Below are 21,165 nucleotides of genomic sequence, written 5' to 3'. Positions count from 1 at the left end.
GTTTTAATTTTAATAAATAATTATTAAATCATTTTTATTTTAAGCAAACATGAGTCTCGTCCTTTGGGCACCATTTGATTAAATGTGTGTCCCTCTGTGAGGCACACCTTTGAAGGGTGGCTCCTCTGGGGCACCTGGTTTACCTACAGTGGTTCCCGGGGTGTCTGCAGAGACTGGTCCACAACAGAAGCTTTTAGATTCTCATCTATTAGAAGTTTACTTTCCTTTACTGTTCATTTTTGCTAACAGAATATTAAAACTACAGACAGATAGGTGCTCCTACTTGGGATGCCATCACTCAAGTGTTACAAAACAAAATACAAACAGGCTACGGCAAAAGATTTTGTACAGAATGAGCCGACTGCCACACCGCCACACACAGGCACATACATCTGAAGACAGTTTCCACATGACACATAGCTCTCCTCCAAGAATATAAACACTTCCCTTCATTGCCCGGTTCAAAAGAGTTGATTCTAAAGCAATCCTTTGCCCACTTAGCTACAATTCCGATTACACATCAAACAAATTCATCTTGACATCTCCGGGAAGGCAGTTTATTTAAACAAATACCATCCTTCTTTGATTCTGAGGCCTACTCACCTCCACATCACAACCACCTTCCCTGTTCATGTTCTGAAACCCTCTGCCACGCTTTCCCCTCACGCCTGGGACCCACACCCACTGACAGTGCCCGTTTCCTGGACATCTTCAGGGAAAGTGGCTTGTATGTTACTTCCCACGCTTAGGAAGATAACTGCCCTACCTCCTTCTACAAAAGAAAGGAATGCTTTCCATGGCAGCCACTCTGACGCCTAGCAATGCTGCTGTGACATTAGGACTCAATGTCACCACCTATATCACCAGGGCTCTCAGTCTGGTGAGCTCCATTTTGCTCTGGCCACTTTTGTTACTGCTTCTTCCAAAAGCGGTTTATGAGGTCAACAAATGTGTACACATACTTGGCATGTAACCAACACACATCACTTTATCGTGGCTGGTATGTCACAGCTGAGGCATAAGTGACCACAAATGCTCCGTGTGCTTCGCTGATTAAAGGATCAAGGGGGAGCTACGGAAGAGAGCCCTTTGAGATTTCTGATGCAGAAACCCAATCCTCTGGGCACAGGCTTGGCTTCATTTATATCTGAAATCTGACCAGTGCCCATGCTTGGCTACTTCTCATTGAGAACTATTTTTAAGGTGCCCTGCACATTCCAAACCACATATTCTATACATTGCTCTCTCTTAACAAATGGAAATCTCGCATAGGGGCCAAGGTCAGGGAAGAATCTGGCGCGTGGTGTGAGAATCTCACTAATATCTACTGAGATGAACAGCAACAGGAATACTGGCCCCCTGAAATCTTTTTTAATTCTTTTTCTGAGCAGTTAATTTTTGTGTGGCCGCACTAACGGGTCAGTGGGTGTCAGTGGATTCTGACTTCAGCCTTCCCTGCCTGTGACTGTGTTAAGAGGCCTGGCGCGGATACACTGCTCACCTCCTACGGTTAGCGTGTGTGCCATGTGAGCAGCAGGCCTTCTTTGCAAACTTGTTATCTGCGAAAACGCTACAGCGCAAGGACGCAGATTTTCTTTTTCTCCTTCTGTTGTTATTCTTACTGCTACTGGTACTCCTAGTACAAGGAGTCATTTACCCTGGCCGAAATGTCAACATTTTCCAAAATAAGAACTTATCTTTAGAAGGTATTTCACAAATGGAACTTGAGCAACTGATCTTTTTTTAAAACCTCAGCTGAAATTCAGAAAGTTGTTTCTTCTTTTAATCCACCAATACCAGGTATCCTATAAGTTCCCACCCCACCCCCTGAGGAAATAAGGGCAAAGAGCTGGAGGAAGTTCACGCGTGGTCATAGTTGGCTTGTGCAGATAATTAGTGGTGATTTCAAGGGTAATGTAAGAGGAAATAAAGAAAACTGCTATGGGTACACCCAGCCTGAGTCTTGGCCTCATTCTAGATGAAAGCATCATGTTTTCCTTTCCCCCAGTTACTGGGGTGTCTTCAACAGGAGCAGCCTCTAAGTCAGCTGCCCTGACAGGAGCTTCGTGTAGTGTTTCCACCATAGCCATTTTACAGATGAGAAAACAGAGGCTGACCCTTGCCTGAGAAACAGCTAGTAATGGACACAGTGGGACTAGAGCCAGAACCTGGATAGGTGCCCATGCCAGGGCTGATTCCAGCACAGCATGATGGCCCTGTTAGAAATCACTAGTGCTGCAGCGTGAACAAAATGCCAGGACACGTGGCTTCCTGAGCTTTCGGTCTTGGAGATGGATCATTCAATTCATTTGAAATGTACAGAATTGTGAGTTTGCTAGTGCCCAAGCAACCAGCATTCTCAAATGAAGACCCTGTGTGGGGCAAGGATTGATCAAAGGGAAAACCCAAATATGTAGTGTTCTGTTTTACTTTTGGTATAAAACCTAGGAATGTCCTTGGAACGTCTTACCTGCAAATTTGGAATGAGAACACATTAAGTTGATATGCTGTAATACATGTCCAAAGCCCGTGCTCAGAAAACATCTTTAAAAATCACAAATGCTTATTCTGGGCACCGTGAACTCCTGACTGGGAGGGCCTGGGCATCGCCGCCCTGGGGACGGCCTGCAGCAGCCACACACAGCACGCTGGGCTTCCACATCTTCTGGGAGCTTGGTGCTGCTGTGTGCGTGGCCCAGAGCATGCAGAGTGTCTCCCTGTCACACCTCCGTGTGGCCCAGTTACTTCCCTCTGGGGCACAGACTTGGATGCTACCTTTGGGCGAGCCTGGCCTCTGCCAAGGTGATGTAAAGATGGTGGGACTACACAGACTATTTTGAAACTGTTGTTTTACTTGAGCTTTTTGGAGGAGGTTTTCATGTTACTGTGTGCCTATCAAGGAGGGTAGAAATGTGACATACTCTCTCACAGGATAAAGGACAAGCCCCAGTGGGACTTGCAGCCTAACCAACGCATTAGCTCCAAGCTGAGCAAAAGGCCCGAGCGCTCCGCTCCTAGCGCCTCTGTGCACTTCATTTCCTAGTGAAATGCCCGATTTTCTTGTTGAGGGAGCTTCTGTTTGCTTCCAGGTGTGAGAGCTCCTCCCCTTCTCCTCCAATCTGCCCTTTGGGAGACACTAAGAAGCCTCAGAGCTGGGTGGTAACATCCCCACTGAGACAAATAAATTAAGATTCTTTATCCAGATATTTTCTAATGTGGAATACGTTGCTCTAACCCTGAAGTAACCTGCCTTCACCATCAGTATCAGAGTCAGGGACTCACTCCTCACAACACCTGTCTTTTTGTCCTGGGTGGAATTACTTAGAGCTTTTGCTGACAGGACTGCTAACAACTGTTTCATACAACAGAGTATCTGTGGTGGCTAAGGGCTTTGTTGACAAGGGGTTACTGTGGCAACAACAGAGCCTGCTGAAGAGCTCCAGGTCAGGAGTGCACTCCTTGACGCTGCCACGGGCTAGAGAGCCGTTGCCAGAAATTATACGGCATGTGAGACACAGGGGACGGTGTTTTCTCCAGAGTAGCACAAGCAGTGCCTGGTTTTACCCCTGCTTTCTTTACCATTTGACAAGAAGCCAGGTGATGCTCACAAATCAGTCTCCTACATCTTGCTACATTTCCAGGTGCCCGCGGGCCCTGGAGACACAGGGGTACTGGTGGGATAAGGCCTGTCTGACAGGATGCATTCACCCTGTGCAGACCTTCCGAGCCTGGTTCCATGCAGTGGGTTTGCTTCTAGTTAAATCCCCGATTCCATGTTCTCCCACTGTGTTCCCTAAGGGCCTTGGACTCAGGTAGGAAGTGTGGCACAGCCAACCACACAGCACAGGGAGGGCTGGGAGGGCAGGGGGGAGTGGCCGGAGGGACCGGCCAGTTTGCTGACCTCCAGATTGAAGCAGCTCTGGCCTCCCGGCCTGCAGCTCCTGGCATCCCCGTCGGCTCTGCGGTGCAGCTCCCGTGTGGCTCGGAGGTGCAGGTGCTCCCGCTCGTCCCCTCGCTCCTGACCCAGCTGCCACTCCATCTGATCTCTCAGTTTGGACTGTTAGGTGCATGGAGGGATTTGGTTGTTTTTTGTTTTTTTAAAAATTTTAAATAAAAAACAAAGGACAAGAGGGTGAGGGTGGGGTGGGGAGGGGAGATAAAGAAAACAGAAATGGGTAAGGTAGACGACTGAGAACACTACCAGACGAAGAAAAGCATGAATAGAAAAACCAACTTGAACACAGTGGCATAAGAGAGTGAAGAGAACAGAACCAAAATGAGGGTGAGCAAAATGATGGGCTGAAAGATCTGAAAAGCAAAGAGAGAGGGGGAGGAATGCAGAACACTGGTTATGAGGCGCATGCAATGGGGGTGCGTGAGTCACAGACGCAACCACAAGCACACTACCCATGAAGGATACGGAAGCAAGGCTCCTCCTTCCTTGCTTGTGGTCGAGCAGCCAAAGCCATAATCCAGGGCGGCAGGTGGGTCATGCACCCGAGGGCGACGCATAGGAAAGCAGTCCTGGGACGACCACTCCACTCCTCCCTCACCCTCGGCTCGGGGAGGGCAGCGGGAGCAAGGCAGCAGCGAGTTTCCATCCAAACCAGCCTTCTCTCAGAGCCACGCTCCTCTCCCCCGTTCTGGTTCATCTTCCAGCGGGAGTGGGGGGGCCTGGCTGCCTAGGGCCTTTCAGAACTGTCCCTTTGGCAATAAACCCGCAAACGCTCCTGAGCGAGTCTGCTAATTATCCTGACTGTGAAATGAGTTTGTGCTTCGGTTTAAATGCCTCTTTGCTTCTTCATCAGGATAGCTGGTCGTTTGAGACACCAAAAAAGGAGAAAGGATGGGCTGCTTCCGTCCCTATCGCTTCCACTGGGACTGGCCTTGTGTCATGAGGGAAGACCTCTAAGCCGAGAGCAATGGCGCAGTTAAAAATAAGAGAGGAGCAAGGAGAAAGAGACAAGGAAATAAAAGAGAACTTAAAAAAAAGAAACCCAACCAATAGAAAGGATTTGGTTGACACTTGAGGCTTTAGTACAATGCAGGTTTGAAATCATAACCAAGCAGCCGTGAGCAGAATGAGTTCAAGTGCAGCAATGCCAGCAAGAAGGAAGAGCAAAACCGAGCAGGGAGGCAGAGCCAGGAGCCCCCTTACCTGCAACTCTGGGACCAGCTCCTTCCCCAGGTTCCCGATGGGGGAGTCCCGGGACACGGAGGTCACCGTAGAGAGGAAGCTGGACGACTCTGTGAGGTGGGGCAAGGGGGACAGGCCTTCCAGGCGCTCCCTTAGGCCGTCCCCGATCCGGTTCACCTGCTCCAGGAAGGCCTGGAGCTCTTTCCTGAAGGCCTTCATCCTGGCGTTGATGGTCCCTAACAGCTGGGGCTCCTTCTTGTCCCCCTCCCCCTGCACACCAGGCCCCGGCGAGGCCAGGTCGTCCACAAAGCCATTGGTGTCTGTGATGAGGCTGTCCACGGTCCGCTCCAGCCGCTCGGCCTCGTGCTTTATGCTCACCAAGCACTCGGAGTCCTCCCTGGCCCTCAGGACCTCCGCCGGACACGGCTCGCTGGCCTCCGACGGCTTCCCGCTGCTGAAGCCTGACGTTTTCTCGAACGTCTCCTCCGAGTCGCTCTCACCGCCAATGGGGCCCTCCCGCCTGGGCTGGGGGAGGCGGCCCTCCTCCCCGTCGCTCTCCTTCTTGCCGGCGTCGCTGTCGGCGTCGCTGTCCCGGGGGCTCGGGGCGCGCAGGCCCAGGTGGGCGGCCAGGTCGCAGCGCTGCACGTTGGATAGCAGCACGCGGTTCTCGTACTGGAGCTTCAGCACCTTCCCGCTCAGCTCGCTGATCTGCAGCCGCGCGGACTTGAGCTCCTCCTGCAGGGGAGCCCCACCGCCCGCGCCCTTGCCTCCGCCGTCCGCCAGCCACCCGGGCTCCGGACGCGGGTCAAACTTGAACTTGCTCAGCTCGTGAGTCAGCTGCCGGTTGTGGTCTTCGATCTCAGATATGGACCTTCGAAGCAGCTCCGCTTCCTCCTCCACGAACTGCAGGTGCCGGCGGAGCTCTGTGGAGGACTCCAGGGAGTCACCAAAGGGTGAGGTAGGAACACTGGGCATGTGGTCCCGGCCTAGGCCCTCTCGCTCGTACTGGCCCCGCATGTCCTCCATCTCTGCTTTGAGACCTCGGTTCTCCACTTCCAGTTCCACGATCTTCCGGCCCAAGATGTTGGCTTCCTCCTCCACCAACTTCAGCCGTAGCTTCAGCTCTGCCTCCCGGGTGCTGGGCGGCCCGCCGGCCTCGCCTGTGGGCAGGGGGCTGTCCACGTCGCCGTACAGGGCCTTGTACTTCTGCAGCTCCTGCTCCAGGTCCTCCTTCTCCCTCCCCAGCTTGGCCATCTTTTTGCGCATCAGGGAACCTTCCTCTTTGGCAAACTGAAGCTGGCATTTCAAATCGGCACTGTCATCCTGCCAGGAAAGAACAGCCCGAGAAAAGGGTTATTTGAAAATACCGAATGCTCGTGTTTTTGATGATTTCCCTCGCACCTCGCCCCCAACACACGCACAAACACAACACACCAATCTTTCTGTCAGTGCATCGGGTTAGGGTAGAAAGGGCCAAAACAAAGCCAAGGGGAGCTGGGGACTTCACAAAGTCTCCTGCTTTGTCACAGACACAAAAGAAACCAAACAATTAGTTTAGAAGAAACGTGCACATGAAAACCATCATACAGGTGATGAGTGAGAGAAGATGAAATGAAACTCAACACTCGCTGGTGATCCCGTGTTACCTTGTGATCCAATGTGACTCATGACCAGTGTCGAGGGGAGAGAGCAGAACCCCTTGCTAAGCCTGGTGCAGGCAGACAGGCTTCTGTAGTCACTTCCACCTGTTGCCACTCACTCCATGGTGCAGACTTCCCTTATCCAAAGTGGTCAGCAACCCACAGGTAGTACCAGGAGGGAGCCGCCAGGTGACCCCAAATCAGGGCCAGGCTTTCCACTGACTAGCTGAGAACCTGAGACATGGCAACTCACCTCTCCCTATCCCCTGGTCTCCCTACCCCCAGTGTATCACAAGGATGACATGAGGACAAAATTATGAGATGACAGGCATGAGGGTGCTTTGGGAGTCAAGGTGTGGAGTAAGTACCAAACTCTGACAGTTAGTATGAGTTGGTTACTGCAAACCTAAGCACCTGGGTTACTCACAACCTTCCGCCATGCAAGTGCAACTTCAGAGCCTGGGGTTACGTTCCGCTCCCTTTAGTTGCTATAACACAGCAGGAAAGTAAGCTCAGAAACCCAAGGCAAGGAGGTAAGTGTTTCAAAACCTGAGATGTAGTTCTTATTGGACTACCAGAGGATTCTGAGGGTCACAAACACGGACTCTCTCTCCTAAATGCCCACACGGTTTGGCTGAGGTCAAGAGGCACTTTTTGGCCAATTGGAAAGTTGACTCTGCCTTTACCATGCAGGTCTCAAAGTCATGAAGCGACATGAACCTGACTTGGGCTTGCACATAAGTTTTCTGTCACATTCAATGGGGAAAATGACCACTTTCATGAATCATTTCTCTCTGATTGGCTATCAGGAGTTTCAAAGGGCTGTCGTGGAGACAAAGACTTCAGCAGAGGCTTCCCCATCACACAGAGAAACTCAACAGCATGCTGGAGGGTAGTCAAACCCATCAGCCTCAGCAGAAGAGGAGTCATCAAACCAATGTGTGGAACAAGTCAACGCTCTGGGGGAGAGTGAACTCTCTGAGATCATACTTTGTGCTCAAATGGCCTGGTAGAGTTGACACAGCTTTCACACTCATGCTCTGCCAATGTTTTTGCCACACTCTCACCATTAGTCAGAAAGATACAGAAAGGCCTCCCTTGGCGACCCCCAACTTTCATCCGTCCACCCACCTAGACCCCTCTTCCCCACACCACAAATCTATGGAAGTTAAAAAAAAAAAAGGGGGGGGGATGTGACAGGGCAGACTTGAAGAAAAACCTAAGGCCAATGGTGCGCCAGTGCTGCATGGAAAGTAGGCCCTGGTGCTATCTGTGCATCTTCTGAGGGACAACACTCCCACTGCCATCCTCTTAGCAGCAGAAAAACCAGTCCTGCCAGTCCTGGGGTCAAACACACTGCCCTGAGTCCCACTTCTGCCCCTTCTGTCCCTGGCACCATGGACTGATCACAGAGCCTTGGTGAACCCATCTCCTCAGTCTAAAGCAGGATCCTCACTCAGTTGCAAGGTCATTTTGAAGGTCAAATGGAATAATGCACAGCAAAGTGGTTTGTATATGTATGATAAATCTTCATACTCTAGCACCCTGAAATTAACTTTCTGCTTTGTCGGAAACACAATTGATATTGGAGGAAGGAGCCAGTAACTGTTTTTCCCCCCTCTTTGTGCATCAGTAATATATAAATATCATTGGGAACAGAGCATTGTCTTCATGTTCTAACAACTTATCCCATTAAGGATTTGTTTTGGGGGGGGGATTAAACAGGTATAAAAAGGGTTTCTGTGACTATCTGGAAAATGAAGCTGTTTGCCCACTCACACCAAGCAAAATGGGTTATCACCACTGCTGGGGTAGTGATATATATATATATGTATGTGTATATATGTGTATATATATATTTTAAAGGAACCTACACTGAATAGATGGGCTATAAAAGACATATATTGTAGTCTCTCCTAATATTAAGGAGAAATCATGCTTATTTGTTCATTCATTTTTTCAGTAAATACTGAGTACCTACTATGAACCAGAAATTGGCATTTTACTTTCAAATGACCCCAGCTTCATAAAACTTTCTACAGTAAAACAATCAAAAGCACCCTTTCAATTTTTTGTTAAACCTAGATTCCCAAGAAATCAATGGAGACAGACTATCAATACTTTGTTAATGGATTAGTTTGGGAGTAAAAAGCTGGGGACAAGAAGACAAGGTAGTGCTCTTAGAGATATCATTAACTCGATAGCCAGTGTTTGTCCTTTTTCCAAAATCACCTAAGTGATCCTATCTCCACCTTGAAGCAGAGAAATTCACCTTAGTACCTGAGGACGGCGGCAGAGATCATGGGAGACAATGTCGCCAGCCACAAGGAAACTCTGCCCTCTGCCCACCCCAAGCCTGGGCAGACCCAGAGATGGACAAGACCACCTATTGTGATCAATGTCCTAACCCTCCTTCCACGGAAACTTGCAACTGGTGAGGCCTTGATATGGCAGGCCAGGTTAGAAAAGGGCAAATGAGGGGCAAAATTACCTGTTCGGTTCTGGGAGATTTTGTCTCAAACCTACATCAGGGAGTCTCAGGTGATCACTCCTGAGGGTCTTTGCTCAAAAGTGGAGCTAAGAAGTTGAGGACATGGGAAGGATCTCTGAGAGGCACATGGAACCCAGACCTCACGTGAGGGTTCTGAAACACTTGGTTATAAATGCTTAGGGTAGAAAAAGCCTATAAAACCCTCAAATCGCCTTCATCTCTGGAAACCTTGAACCTTGCACCATCCCTTTCCATCCGCCTTTCCCACAAGTCTGACTATAAACCAGAACCACTCTCCTCCATCTCCTTGAAACTAAACCCACGTCAGTTAAAAAAGCAAGATTCCATGCCATATGCTAACGATGTCCGATTTCTAGATGACCTGAGGATCTATAAAATATCCAAAAAGTCTTCTTTAAGGAGAACTATACACATAGCAGGAATTCTGACACGATCAGAGCATGCTGTCGTTTCTACTAAGCACCCATGCACTATCAGGCCTGCCACCAAGACTTTAAGCAGTTTTTGAAAGAACGACAATCTTTGAAGCCATGAGAGTGTGCGCAGTTCACAAAGGGGTCAGACATCCTTACTCCGCTTAGGCAGCTGGAGAAGGTGCTGGGCCTTCTGGGGCCGGCGTGTGGGAGGGGGAGGCCAAGGTGCTGGGCTCAGCCTGTTCTGGGGGCGGGAAGTCACTCCTTCTAGCAAGATGGGGAATCACAGCCTCAGCTAAAGCAGCGGGAGGCTGGCTATCCATCTTATCTTGTAACCACAGACTTTCCAAACTCTGCCAAAACTCTGGGGAAGGGGTCTAGGCCAAATCCTAAGCTGAAGGATATCAAGCTCTGGTTTCAAGAGATCATCAGATAGCTCCAGGAATGCAGTATGAAAGCAGAAGGTTGAGTCAAACTTTCCACATGACACTGTCCCTGTGGCAAGCAGAGAAGGCAAGCATGGCATGGGGCAGGACACACCCAGGACCACCACCACCACCACTACCACCAGCTGGAAAGGCCTTGCCAAGCAACAAAAATATATCACTATGGGTATATATTCTTTGGCTTGCAAGTCTGATGTCTAGCCAGCACCCCAAGCGCTGACTGCTCGCACTCCTACCTTGCGCCGGGGTGCCAGTTTCCTTTGAGTTTTGGTTGCAGACCTGCAGTTCCCAAGGCGCTCCGCTCCACCACTCTGCTGAACAGAAACTCCTTTCTCAATGATACTGCAAGCTGAAGGGGGACTGGACACCTTCCCAGTGCCCAGGGCTTCTCAAACACTCCCGAGGGGCAGCAGCGGCTGTTCTCAGCCTGATTTACCCACAGGGGAAGGCAATGCCATGCTATTCCTTCCAGAATGGGGCAGCAGTTACCATTTTAAGAAAAATATCTTCCCTGGTCAAGAGCCAGCAAGCTGAAACCTACTCAAAGCCCAGGAGGGCTCAAGCACCCAGCAGCGGGACGACAGGTTTAAATTTCCCTGGTATTAGTGAAGCCAAAGCGAGACTGGGGAGTAGAGACAGTAGAAGAGAACAGTTAAACTTTGGCATCCCTGCTGTTCACATGGCCTGGCTCCCCTTGAAGGGCACTCTGGGGGTCAGTGAGTTTGGAGACTGGAGAGACCCAAAGGAATCAACGTGGAGTTCACAGGGGCAGGTCAGCAGCTCTTAGTTACCGGACCTACTGTGTCTCTCTAATTACTGCTTGCTTTGAGAGCTCGGAGAGCTGATATCCCAGTAATACCTTTGTTCCATCCAACACTAATACTAGCAGCGATTTTTTTAAGAAAGAAGAAAGGAATCCAGTAAAGCAAGTATTCAGAAAAGCTAAGAAAGTTCTGAAGAACACATACCATGTACATAGAAAAGGCCACACTTTACCATCTTTTGGTAAGAATATTTCACTTTCATTTAGGACAATTTAGGATACTGTTCAGCTTGCACATGTGTATATATATACACATATATATATAAAACAACCAACGCTCAAAAACAGTGCCTTGCGAATGACCCAGCACTACAGTAGTCCTGCTATTTTACTGTGTGAATGACATTGAAGGCCCAAACACTTTTTACCACTTATGAGTACTGCCAGCTTATTGGTGCAAGAAACAAAAGGAAAAGCTGTTGGTTTGGAAAGAAAAGTTACACCCAAGGAGGTTTTGAATGAGTCCAAATTTTTTGGCAGGTAATGTTTTCTTTGAATATCTTAAATATGTTAAAGGCACTGCTAACATCTTTAAAGAAAAATCAAAATGAGGTGACGGCCCCTTGACGAGGTGCAACATCAGAACGAAACCTCTGCTTACCTGGTTAAAGGTTTTCTTTTCTTTGTAGGTTTCCCGACTGCCTCTTCTTTTCAGGGAACTCTGAAATAGATCCAAGTGACATTCTGTTAAGGAGGTGTCACACATGGAATTTGCCCTGGGTGGGCACTGTCCCCACTGGTCAGTGACACACAAGGACGAGGTCTTTTTTTTTCCTCCTCACTGAAATCAAGTAACCACTTACAGTCAATGTTTCAATGCAGTTAAATAGGTTGCTGAGGTCTTTGAATCCTAAAAGGCTTTAAATCCTTATTATTTTTCGGGTACTCCTCAGTTACTCAGTTTCATGAAAAAGGAGGGTGGTTTGGATAATTTGTACCAGTGGAGGAAAGATGAGAACAGGAAAAAGTAGAAAGTTTTGGAAATAGATATGTAGTATTTCTGGGCTGCTGTATCTTCCTAATTATGTTTTGTTTGGACTAATATCAAAATTATTTGATGCTTCCTGAATGCCTAAAAATAAATGGCCAGATTAAAAAAAAAAAAAGTGGTAGAGAGGGGAAAAAGGTGGCTCTTGTTTATGGAGAAAACCTAATGATGTAGGTTGCAACATTCTCCATGAACAAGCCCCAATTCATGATTAAACCTACATCTTAAAGCTCTAAGAGAGTTCATAATTTATTCATTTGTGGTGTGGCCTTGGCTGTCCTTCAGTGCACCTTTGCCTGCTATAGGCAAGAAATGTGTCTGAAATATAAACATAAGTATAAATACAAGGGCCAAGGGGTGTCTGAAATGGAATAACAGGAGGCAGACAGCTCCTGCTACAGTAAAGTATGAGGACAGAACTGACTGGAACAAGAGCGGGAAGCATCCTAGAGGAAGACAAAAGAATTTGAAACCTGAAAGAATTCATGTAATCCTGAGACAAGTTGGAAGAAAGCAGCTTGGAAAGTTAAGGCTGCTGGCTGTCATTCAGACCTTGGCAAACCTGTGAATGGGAAGAGATTCCTCCGAGGGCCGCCCCCCTCCCTCTGCCCTGCCTGAGGCAAGGACCTGGCTGCTCTGGGGACTCACCTTGAGGTGGGCTCAGAGCCCCCACATACCAAAACCTGGCAAGGGAGGCTCTTATGCAGGTCACTTATGTAACAGTCAGACCTTAAGTTAATAAACTCCGTTCTGTTTACATTTCAGTGTCTCACTCACAGAAGACTAGGCCATGCCATTTACTGGATGAATTCAGGGTTAAGAAACAAAATTCTAGTTTCCCTGAGCCTCTAGGAGGCTGGAGGCCAGGGTGAGGGGTGGGGGGGTGAGGTAATTGAACAAAGGGGTGAGACGGTTATAGAATCAGCATGAGAGTGGGTGCTCCTTGGTCACCGAGGGGGTGTGGACGCTTGTCTCTGCGCCCCTCTGCAGGAGCGGCTTTGTTTCCTTGAGGCTTTTTGGTAAAAGCAGGGTCACACTACACAGAGAACCAGTCTCCTCCTATAGGTGAAATTAAGCAAGTCTTAAGAAGGGCTTGAGTGTTCCCCCATAATAAGTAGGTTTTCCTGGACTCTTCACGCTGCAGTGAGGGAGTGTCTTTGATCTGAATGAGCTCAGTGAGATGAACACTTCTGATAATTCCCTACAGAGAAGACTTACAATAAGGGAGCAGGAGAGAGACTGCTCCCAACGCTTCAGCCGGAGGGACTTAATTCTGGGGCTGTGAGTGCAGGAACCCGCCTGCTGTGAGCCCCACATCACACCACATTCTCCCAATAAACACAGATTTTGCCGCACTGCAAGAAAAGTATCCAGAAGTGAGATGCAGCTAAAAGTGGAGACAGAAGTTTCTGAAAATCTAGGCAGATTCCCCGGTTGCCGCACTTCGGGGCTGGAGGAGGGAGCACATTCTGGGTGAGCCCTCCTGCTTGGAGGGAGGCAGCAGGGTAGCACTGCCCAGATTCCTCCAACCCCCTGATGGGTCTTTTCCCCTCGCTGAGCCCTGAATACAACAGCCTCTGAGTCCTGTGATTCTTCTAGCGACAGGCAGCACAGATCCCCCGTAACAGACCCCAGTCACAATAGCAACTGTGATGAAAAACGCTGCAAGGATTAAAGGTAACCAGAAATTTGAAGGACCTACATGAAAGAAACCGTAAAACTTTGGTGATGGACATGAAGCAATGCTTGATGTTAATGGTATCTGATGGAAAGGCCTTGTGTTATAAAGATACCACATTTCTCCCAAATCATTTTCTAAGTATGATAACATTTTAGTCAAATTTCTCTCTCCCTCCATATACATAATGTGTATAATGTAATATATGTACACATACACACAAAAAGTATTTGTATGTGTGAAGATATATATACACACACCTTTTGTTTATTTGTGAGGAAGGTAAGAGGATGGCAAAATGATTCAAAAATTCATCCAGAATGGGGCTGGCGAACTATGGCCCTCAGGACAAATCAACCCTCAGCCTGTTTTGAAAGCAGGTTTTTCTGAAGTGCAGCCTCCTTACTGTGGTCTGTGGCTGTTCCCGCTGCAAGGGCAGAGTTGAGTAGAGACAAATGGTACGGTCTGCAGAGCCTAAAATATTTACTATCTGGCCCTTTTCAGAAAGTTTGCTGACCTCTGAGCTAGAAAAACAGATTGGTAAAAACAGACAAAAACACTTTGAGAAGGAAGACTGATGACCGTAGGTTTGTACTATTAGATATAAAAATATAACATGATGGTTTGGTGCTGGTACAAGAATAGGCAGATCTATTGAACAAAACAAAGCTCCAAAATAGGTTAGAAAGTTTATAAGGTGTTAATAATTGATACAGGTAGCATTTTAAAACAGTGGGGGGAAGAAAGGGCTATTTGTTAGAGGTTGGAGGAACAACTGTCTAACACAGGAAAAATACAGCAAGATCCATGCCATGTACCAAGAAAATTCCAGATGAGTTAAAAAATCTAGATGTAAGAAATCATAAATGAACTAGAAAGAAAGGAGATGAATTTCTATTGTCCTTGGGGCTGGCCTTTATAAGCACAGCTACAAAAGCCAAAACATCTAATGGGGAAAAAAATCAATAGAATGACTTGGAGAGATTTTTAATTTTTATATATCAAAAGAAACCATTTACAGTATTAAAAAGCAAATGACAAAGTGGAAAAAAATTTCTAACCCAAGACAGACAAAAGAGTAGTATTTTGCAAGCAATAAGAAAATACCTTAATAAGAAAATAAACAAGTGGCCAATAAATACATGATTGACAATTAAAACAACAAGATATCATTTTTTCACTTAGAGATTTACAGACCAAAAGAAGTACAACACCCGGTGTTAGGGAGTGTCCACGGAGGCAGGCACTTCCACACAGATCAATGAGAGGGGGGGTGCTACAGCATTTCAGGCGGGCAACTCAGCCTCACAAATGCATATATTATAATCCAGCAATTCCACCTCTGGGAATGTACTCTAAGGAAAAATGCAGGAATACGTGTAAACATTTATGGGTAAGAATGCTCATCACAGTTCCTTTTTTAATAGTAAATATATACTGTGGAGGTTATTAAAATGATGTTGTTGAGATACTTAAAGATTCAGGAAATATTATACATTAAAAGAAAAATATAGGTTACAAACAGCATGTATTTTGTGACTTCCATTTATATGTAAACATGTATGTGTTACATGTGTTTGTTGGAAAAGTAGGCTGCAGAAATATGTATCAAAATGTTAATAATGATCATCATCAGGTGATAGAATTATGGGTGATTTTAATTTTTGTTCTTGTGGCTTTTCGTTGTCTGCAAATTATCTACAATAAGTACTATTTCTTTTGCAAAACAAAACAAAAGAAACCCAGGATAAAATTTGTACTTTAAAGAGGTGAGAGAAAAGAGGCTACTGCTCATCTCCAGTGTTGGAGCAGCAGAGCTTTATCGGAAGTTATTTGACAACGTCTTGGGCTTTTCTCCATAATTAGAAATTGTTTTCATTAGCCTAGTCCTTGAGGTGTAACCTATACATACACGGTTCTCTAAAAAGACCGAGGAGCCTGCTAAGGGTTAGGGGAACTGGCCAGGTGCCCCCTGCACTGCAGGTCCCTGGCATAGGGCTCCCTCGCCAAGTTCCAAGTAGTCAGGAGGCCCCTAGGCTGGGGTGTGGTCTCCCCGCTGCTCACCCGCATATTGGCCAAGGAACCCTGGGTGCCGAGTGATTTGTATGAGATTATTCATGGCCAGCTCGTTCCTCTGGATGACTCAAAGGTCCAGTGGAGAGTCTCTCCCAAGAAACAATGAAGGGAAAGAAGAAAATGTGGACTGTCAAATAAATGGGGCCCAGGATGGGGCTGTGCCCGCTGCTTAACTCTGCTCTTTCTTTTTAGTCTGGCCAGCTGCCCAAAACCCAACTCTAAATTCTTAGGGAAAGGGAAAAAAATGGATATGTGAATCCATCTAAGTCTGATGCCTTTGCTGAGTACCAAATATGATTAAATAAAATATGAAGTCAGGCAATTATCTGGACTTCCATATCAATTCTTAATGCTTCCTACTTTCAGTGAGCCAGTTTCTTCCAAGCAATTTCTGAAAAACTAACAAGCTCTCAATGGCTAAAGTGTCTTCAGCGTTAGGCTTTGGGCTTAAAATTTAAATTGGTAATAAAAGGAGGCAAATACAAATTAGATCGCCATATTAGGAGTCTATGCGGAAAAGCAGGTATAGATGTAGGCGGATGATTTTCAAAATTCTTACAGGTTCTTATTATTTAGAAAGTAGTCTGGGGTTTGGGGGCTCCTTTCTAACACACAGTTACAAAATCAGAATAAAATGACAGTCCACAGGTCTTCCTTTTAGGAGGACATTATCAGGATTCTTCTGCCCATATTGAAGTTCTCATTTGAGTGTTACAGGGTGTAAAGAGTAAAAACTATTAGCTTCCTCTTCAGCAGAAGCACCAGGTCCTGGCTGGAAGATGCCTCCTGCCCTTGTCTCCTCTCCACTTGCCCCTAAAACAGCTCCCAGGGAAGCAGGCTCCCTTCATGCCGCAGAATCACAGCGCTCCACTGAAGCAGCTGCACCACTTCCACTGCAGGCCCGATCAACACAAACCCCCTCGGACGCCGTGGAAAACCCTCCCCGGCCGCAAAGGGAAGGAAACCCTGTCTCTTGGGCCCTGTTCGGGAGGATGATACGATATTAACAACTGCATTTGTTGGGCACTTACGTGTGCCAGGCACAACGCTACTCTCTCATTTTTACACATCTAATCTAATTTAGTTCTGACAAGACCCTAAGAGGCATATATTATTATCACTGACTAACAGACAAGAAAACACAGCAGAAGTTAGGTAATGTTTCAAGGTGCCCAAGACTTGGAGACAGGCCACCAACCTGACCCTGACTCCAACCCTCGCTCCCAGTCACAGACTCCAACCTCAGAGCTGCCTTCAGGCCTTCCACAGCCCAATCTCCTAATTTGGGCTGTTTTTCCCTTTGTTTTCTCAAGGTTTCTAAGCCCCAAATTGCTGAGTGTTCTGATCCAAAGAGTCTCTCCTCTCTTTAAAGAAAGAGCACAAAGAACTATTCTAGGAATGGTTGCAAATTGCTCTGCTCACAAGATACCTCATGGCCATGAAGTACTTGTTGGCACTCTGATTATTTCTGAAAGGATCTGAGCTGCAGACAGCAAAAGTCCTTATTTGGGAAAGATATAAAGCTACTATCAGAGACAAAATACCACAAAGTAAATAAGAGGAGGAAAGTTATATTGAGACGCTGAGGCTGACGAAGGCCACAGCCGCGCTGTGCAGACCATGAGGCCCACCTGGAGCAGACAGAGGCCCCAGCATGCCCAGCCTATCAAATGGCACTTCTCCTGGGAAAGGACATGACGATAAGAAATGACAGGTCGCTGCACACTGGGGAACGTGGTACACATTTGCTTTGCAGTATGGGCTAGTTGGCTCATTTTAAACCTTCAAGACATGTATCTTGAGGCCTAATGATTGGAAAACTGCTGGCTAAAACATGCTACAACACAATGACCTCAACCAAACGTGATAAAATAAACAAACTGGAGATGATAAAGTAAAACTGTAAGTTATCCTTAGTATGAAAGAAAAAAAAAAAAGGAAAGAAAAATTATGACCATCGCAAGACCATGATGATGACTGCACCAAAAAAAGTGTCTTTCCCCAAATTGTAGGAAGCCCAAATCTTTTTTTTCATAACCGTCATCTGAGGATATGTTTTAGTTGATTTTTTTAGAGAAAAAGGAAGGGGGGAGGAGGGAGAGAGAGAGAGAGAGAGAGAAGAGAGAAACATCGATGTGAGAGAGAAACATTGATCAGTTGCCTCCCATATGTACCCTGACCAGGGATAGAAACCACAACCTAGGTATGCACCCTGACCAGGAATTGAACCCTCAACCTTTTGCTGTATGGGACGATGCTCCAACCAACTGAACCACCTGGCAAGAATCCCAACTCTTAATGTGCACATCCATGCAGGCGCTGAGCAACACCACCAAACATTATATGAAATGTAAGATTAGAATCCACACCTCAGAAGTCTCTACTGACTCACTTAGTAGGTGACCAATAAGTGCCCATTGTGCATTTTGAAAAGCTGAAAATTGATAGAAATGTATGCCATTTGCCTGTCAAAATTGAAGATAAGGCTTGTGTCTTTTAAAAAATAATCTGTTTCTGGCTTTCAGTGGTCTACTGGAAAAAATATATATATACCAGTCCATCAAGAGAGGCAAGTTATTTCCTTAGTCTAATGAAATAATACAAAAGAGAAGTGCTTTGAAAAACAAGGAAAGCCAAAAATACAAAAAAACATATAAATTAAAATGTTGCCCCCTTTTCAGAGAAAATCCATCACTTTTTTTTTCAGGTGCATATAACATGAGAAAATATTTAGTACTTTGTTTAGCTTTCAAACAAAACAAAGGGAAAAGTTTCTGAATTACTTGTGGAACTATTTCATAATAATCTGCCATCACACCCCTTGAACCTCTAATTTAATTGTATATTGTTCTAAATAATAGAGTGCACTATCATACTATTAAAATTTATATAACTTGTCAAAACTCAGTAAACCCAAGACCTGCACATTTCAGTATATATAAATCAAATCAAAGCAAAAATTGAGCTCTAGTTAACGATGTGTATTTAGGGAAAAGTGAATTGGTGTCTACAATTTATTTTTAATGTGTCAAAAAGTAAGATGGGTTAACAGAGGGGTGGATGGACAATAGATATGTGATAAATCAAGTATAGTAAAATGTTAGTTTAGAATGTAGGTGGTAAGCGTACAGGTGTTTGCTATAAAATTCTTTAAGCTTTACTGTATTTGAAAACTGTCATAATGTTGGAAAGAAAACCATTATGCACATTAAAAATTATGATTACTAAAAACTTTAAATGACATAGGACATTTTTTATTAAATGCCAGTCTTTGAAATAGAGGGTAAGAAACAAATATAATATCACCAAGGTTAAATATTTTTGTCTTTGAAACGTTTGGAAGCAAATACACTAAAATGCTAATATGCCTTGTCAATAGGCCGTAGAATTATGGGTGAGTTCATGTTTTTCTTTATACACTTTTTGTATTTCTCCAAAATTGTCAAAATTAATGTGTATTATTTTTTCAAATCAAGGAAGATGTTATATTTTAAGGACAACAGAATTGTCTGGTAATGCAAATGTCCCCACTAAACCTAATACTGCATTGCCTTTGCCCGGCCTCCTCTGGAACTGATGGAGAAGACTGAGGGACAAGACCGATTGTGGGCCTTCAAGGGAGGCAGAAATTAACGGGAAATTAAACTGGAGGATTAGCCCCCAGGCAGGATTAGCTCTGTGCTGTTAGGGATCATCAAATACATCTTCAACAGAGGACAAAGAAGGGCCTAATGGACATTTGGGGACAGCAAATGGATCTGAGATTCTAATCACCCTCCCAAGCTGACGGGAGCCCTGTTATCTGGAGCCACTGCTCAGCTCCATTAATCATCCACCAAAACGGTCTGAAATCTCAAAAGTGTCCCTGGTTAGTATTCTGCATAAAGCCAATCCTGTCCCTTAGGTAAATCTTTAACAATTCTTTTCTCCGTCATCGCAACTTGGATTCCCACCTTTAATACCAAGACGTGCTCTGAGTGATTTAAGGGGAAAGTAGGGATGCTTGCCCATGGTTTCATAATTCCTATGGAGCAAAAGCTCTCTCAAATGTCTAACAGCCTCCCCCACCATTCGGGAAACTGTGGATGATTCAGTTAAGCAAGACCAGTAACTGAGCTGCGGGGCAAGGGGCAGGATGCTACTTGCCCGTGTAGCCTGAGAAACCCTTAGAGGCCAAGGGCTGCTGGGACACAGTGGTAGGAACTGGCAAGCCCTGCCTTCAGAGGTGGGCCAGCCAGTGAGCATTGGGAAAAAAACATGCTTCCAGTAGAAGGAAACCTGGGCCCCAAAACACAACAATAGCTGTCTTGGGCTAAAGATAGGCACAGAGCAGAGCAGAGGGAGGGGCTGGCCTGCTTAGCCCTGCCCAGCCTGGTCGGGGAAGGCCTGGGGCATTCTGTGGAAAAATGAAAACAGCCCTGGGTTTAGGTGATTAAAAGCAAGGAAGCCAGTTTTATCATCTGTGGTCCTGTCTCCTTTTGTGAACACACAGGCTAAGAAGCTTAACACTCCAAGCCATGCATATTTCTGCTAGCATGTTATGTCGATGAGACAGCACATCCCAGACAATGTTTAAAAGCACAATCAGCCACCCCATACGCTGTGTGTCCACTGCAGCCCCTCAACCACCAAGAGAGCCCGAGGAGCTCCCCAACCTCCGACACACACACACACACACACACACACACACACACACACACACACGAAAGCTGCTCCTCTCCCCCAGAGAGTTCCAACAGCTCGTGGGTCAGCCTCACGGGACAGACTACACTGAGAATGAAAGAGGTGTCCTGCTAGGTGTCACTCCATGGCGTGGCCCTCCCAAAATGCAGGGCTGCAGTGCTCATTAATGCACTTCTCTCGTGTGGGAAATCTGCTTTGTGGTATTATAGCCACATCAGTCTAGTTTTTTGTCTTCTAAAATGATACCAAATCTATAACCAGTTTCGTATATGAAATGCTGGTCTGAGAAAAGCAGATGTTGTTGGATCTTTATAAGCAAGCTATGACAATTTAGAAAACCTTGTCCAGGTGTAGAGGGGCAAGGGTGTGCTTTATTCCCACTCACAGCAGCACTTTATTAGGATGGCTCCTCCCCAGGCTGGAGGCAAATCTATTTATACAATCAAGCTGGGTTCTAATGGCTTCAGAGCTGACAGAGCAAAAAGGGCTTAATGAGGAAGTGCCTTCTGCTAGAAGATTTATCCTGCTTCCTCCCTGACGCACCTTTCGTGGCCATTCCCAACTGGGAAACTGCTCGCCTCTGAAAAGTCAGCACACCTACTTCTGAGCCGTTGCCTGTCCAAGGACGAAAGCAGATGTCCCAGGTCCTTCCAACCCTTAGATTCTCTGATTCTACTGCTCGACACGAGCACTCCCACTCCAAGCACCCTGGGTTTGGAAAGACCAATGGTGCCCTGGAGGAACTGTGGGAAGAGGGAAGGATCCCCCA

General features: G+C 46.3%; 1 protein-coding gene across 1 annotated transcript in view; it reads right to left on the bottom strand.

Annotated features, from left to right (window-relative positions):
* Positions 1 to 21,165, bottom strand: part of MTCL1 (microtubule crosslinking factor 1) — a 111,004-nt gene that overhangs the window by 38,445 nt on the left and 51,394 nt on the right. The window contains exons 4-6 of the mRNA XM_081149553.1: positions 11,573 to 11,632; positions 5,159 to 6,460; positions 3,902 to 4,057 (exon numbers count right to left, since the gene is read on the bottom strand). Coding sequence (XP_081005679.1) covers positions 3,902 to 4,057; positions 5,159 to 6,460; positions 11,573 to 11,632 — 1,518 coding nt within the window. The remainder of the gene's footprint in view (positions 1 to 3,901; positions 4,058 to 5,158; positions 6,461 to 11,572; positions 11,633 to 21,165) is intronic.

The sequence above is a fragment of the Miniopterus schreibersii genome, assembly GCF_964146895.1.
Source record: "Miniopterus schreibersii genome assembly, chromosome: 10".
Taxonomy (NCBI): Eukaryota; Metazoa; Chordata; class Mammalia; order Chiroptera; family Miniopteridae; genus Miniopterus; species Miniopterus schreibersii.
Note: the sequence above shows the minus strand (reverse complement) of the source record. Positions and strands in the feature narration are given on the sequence as shown.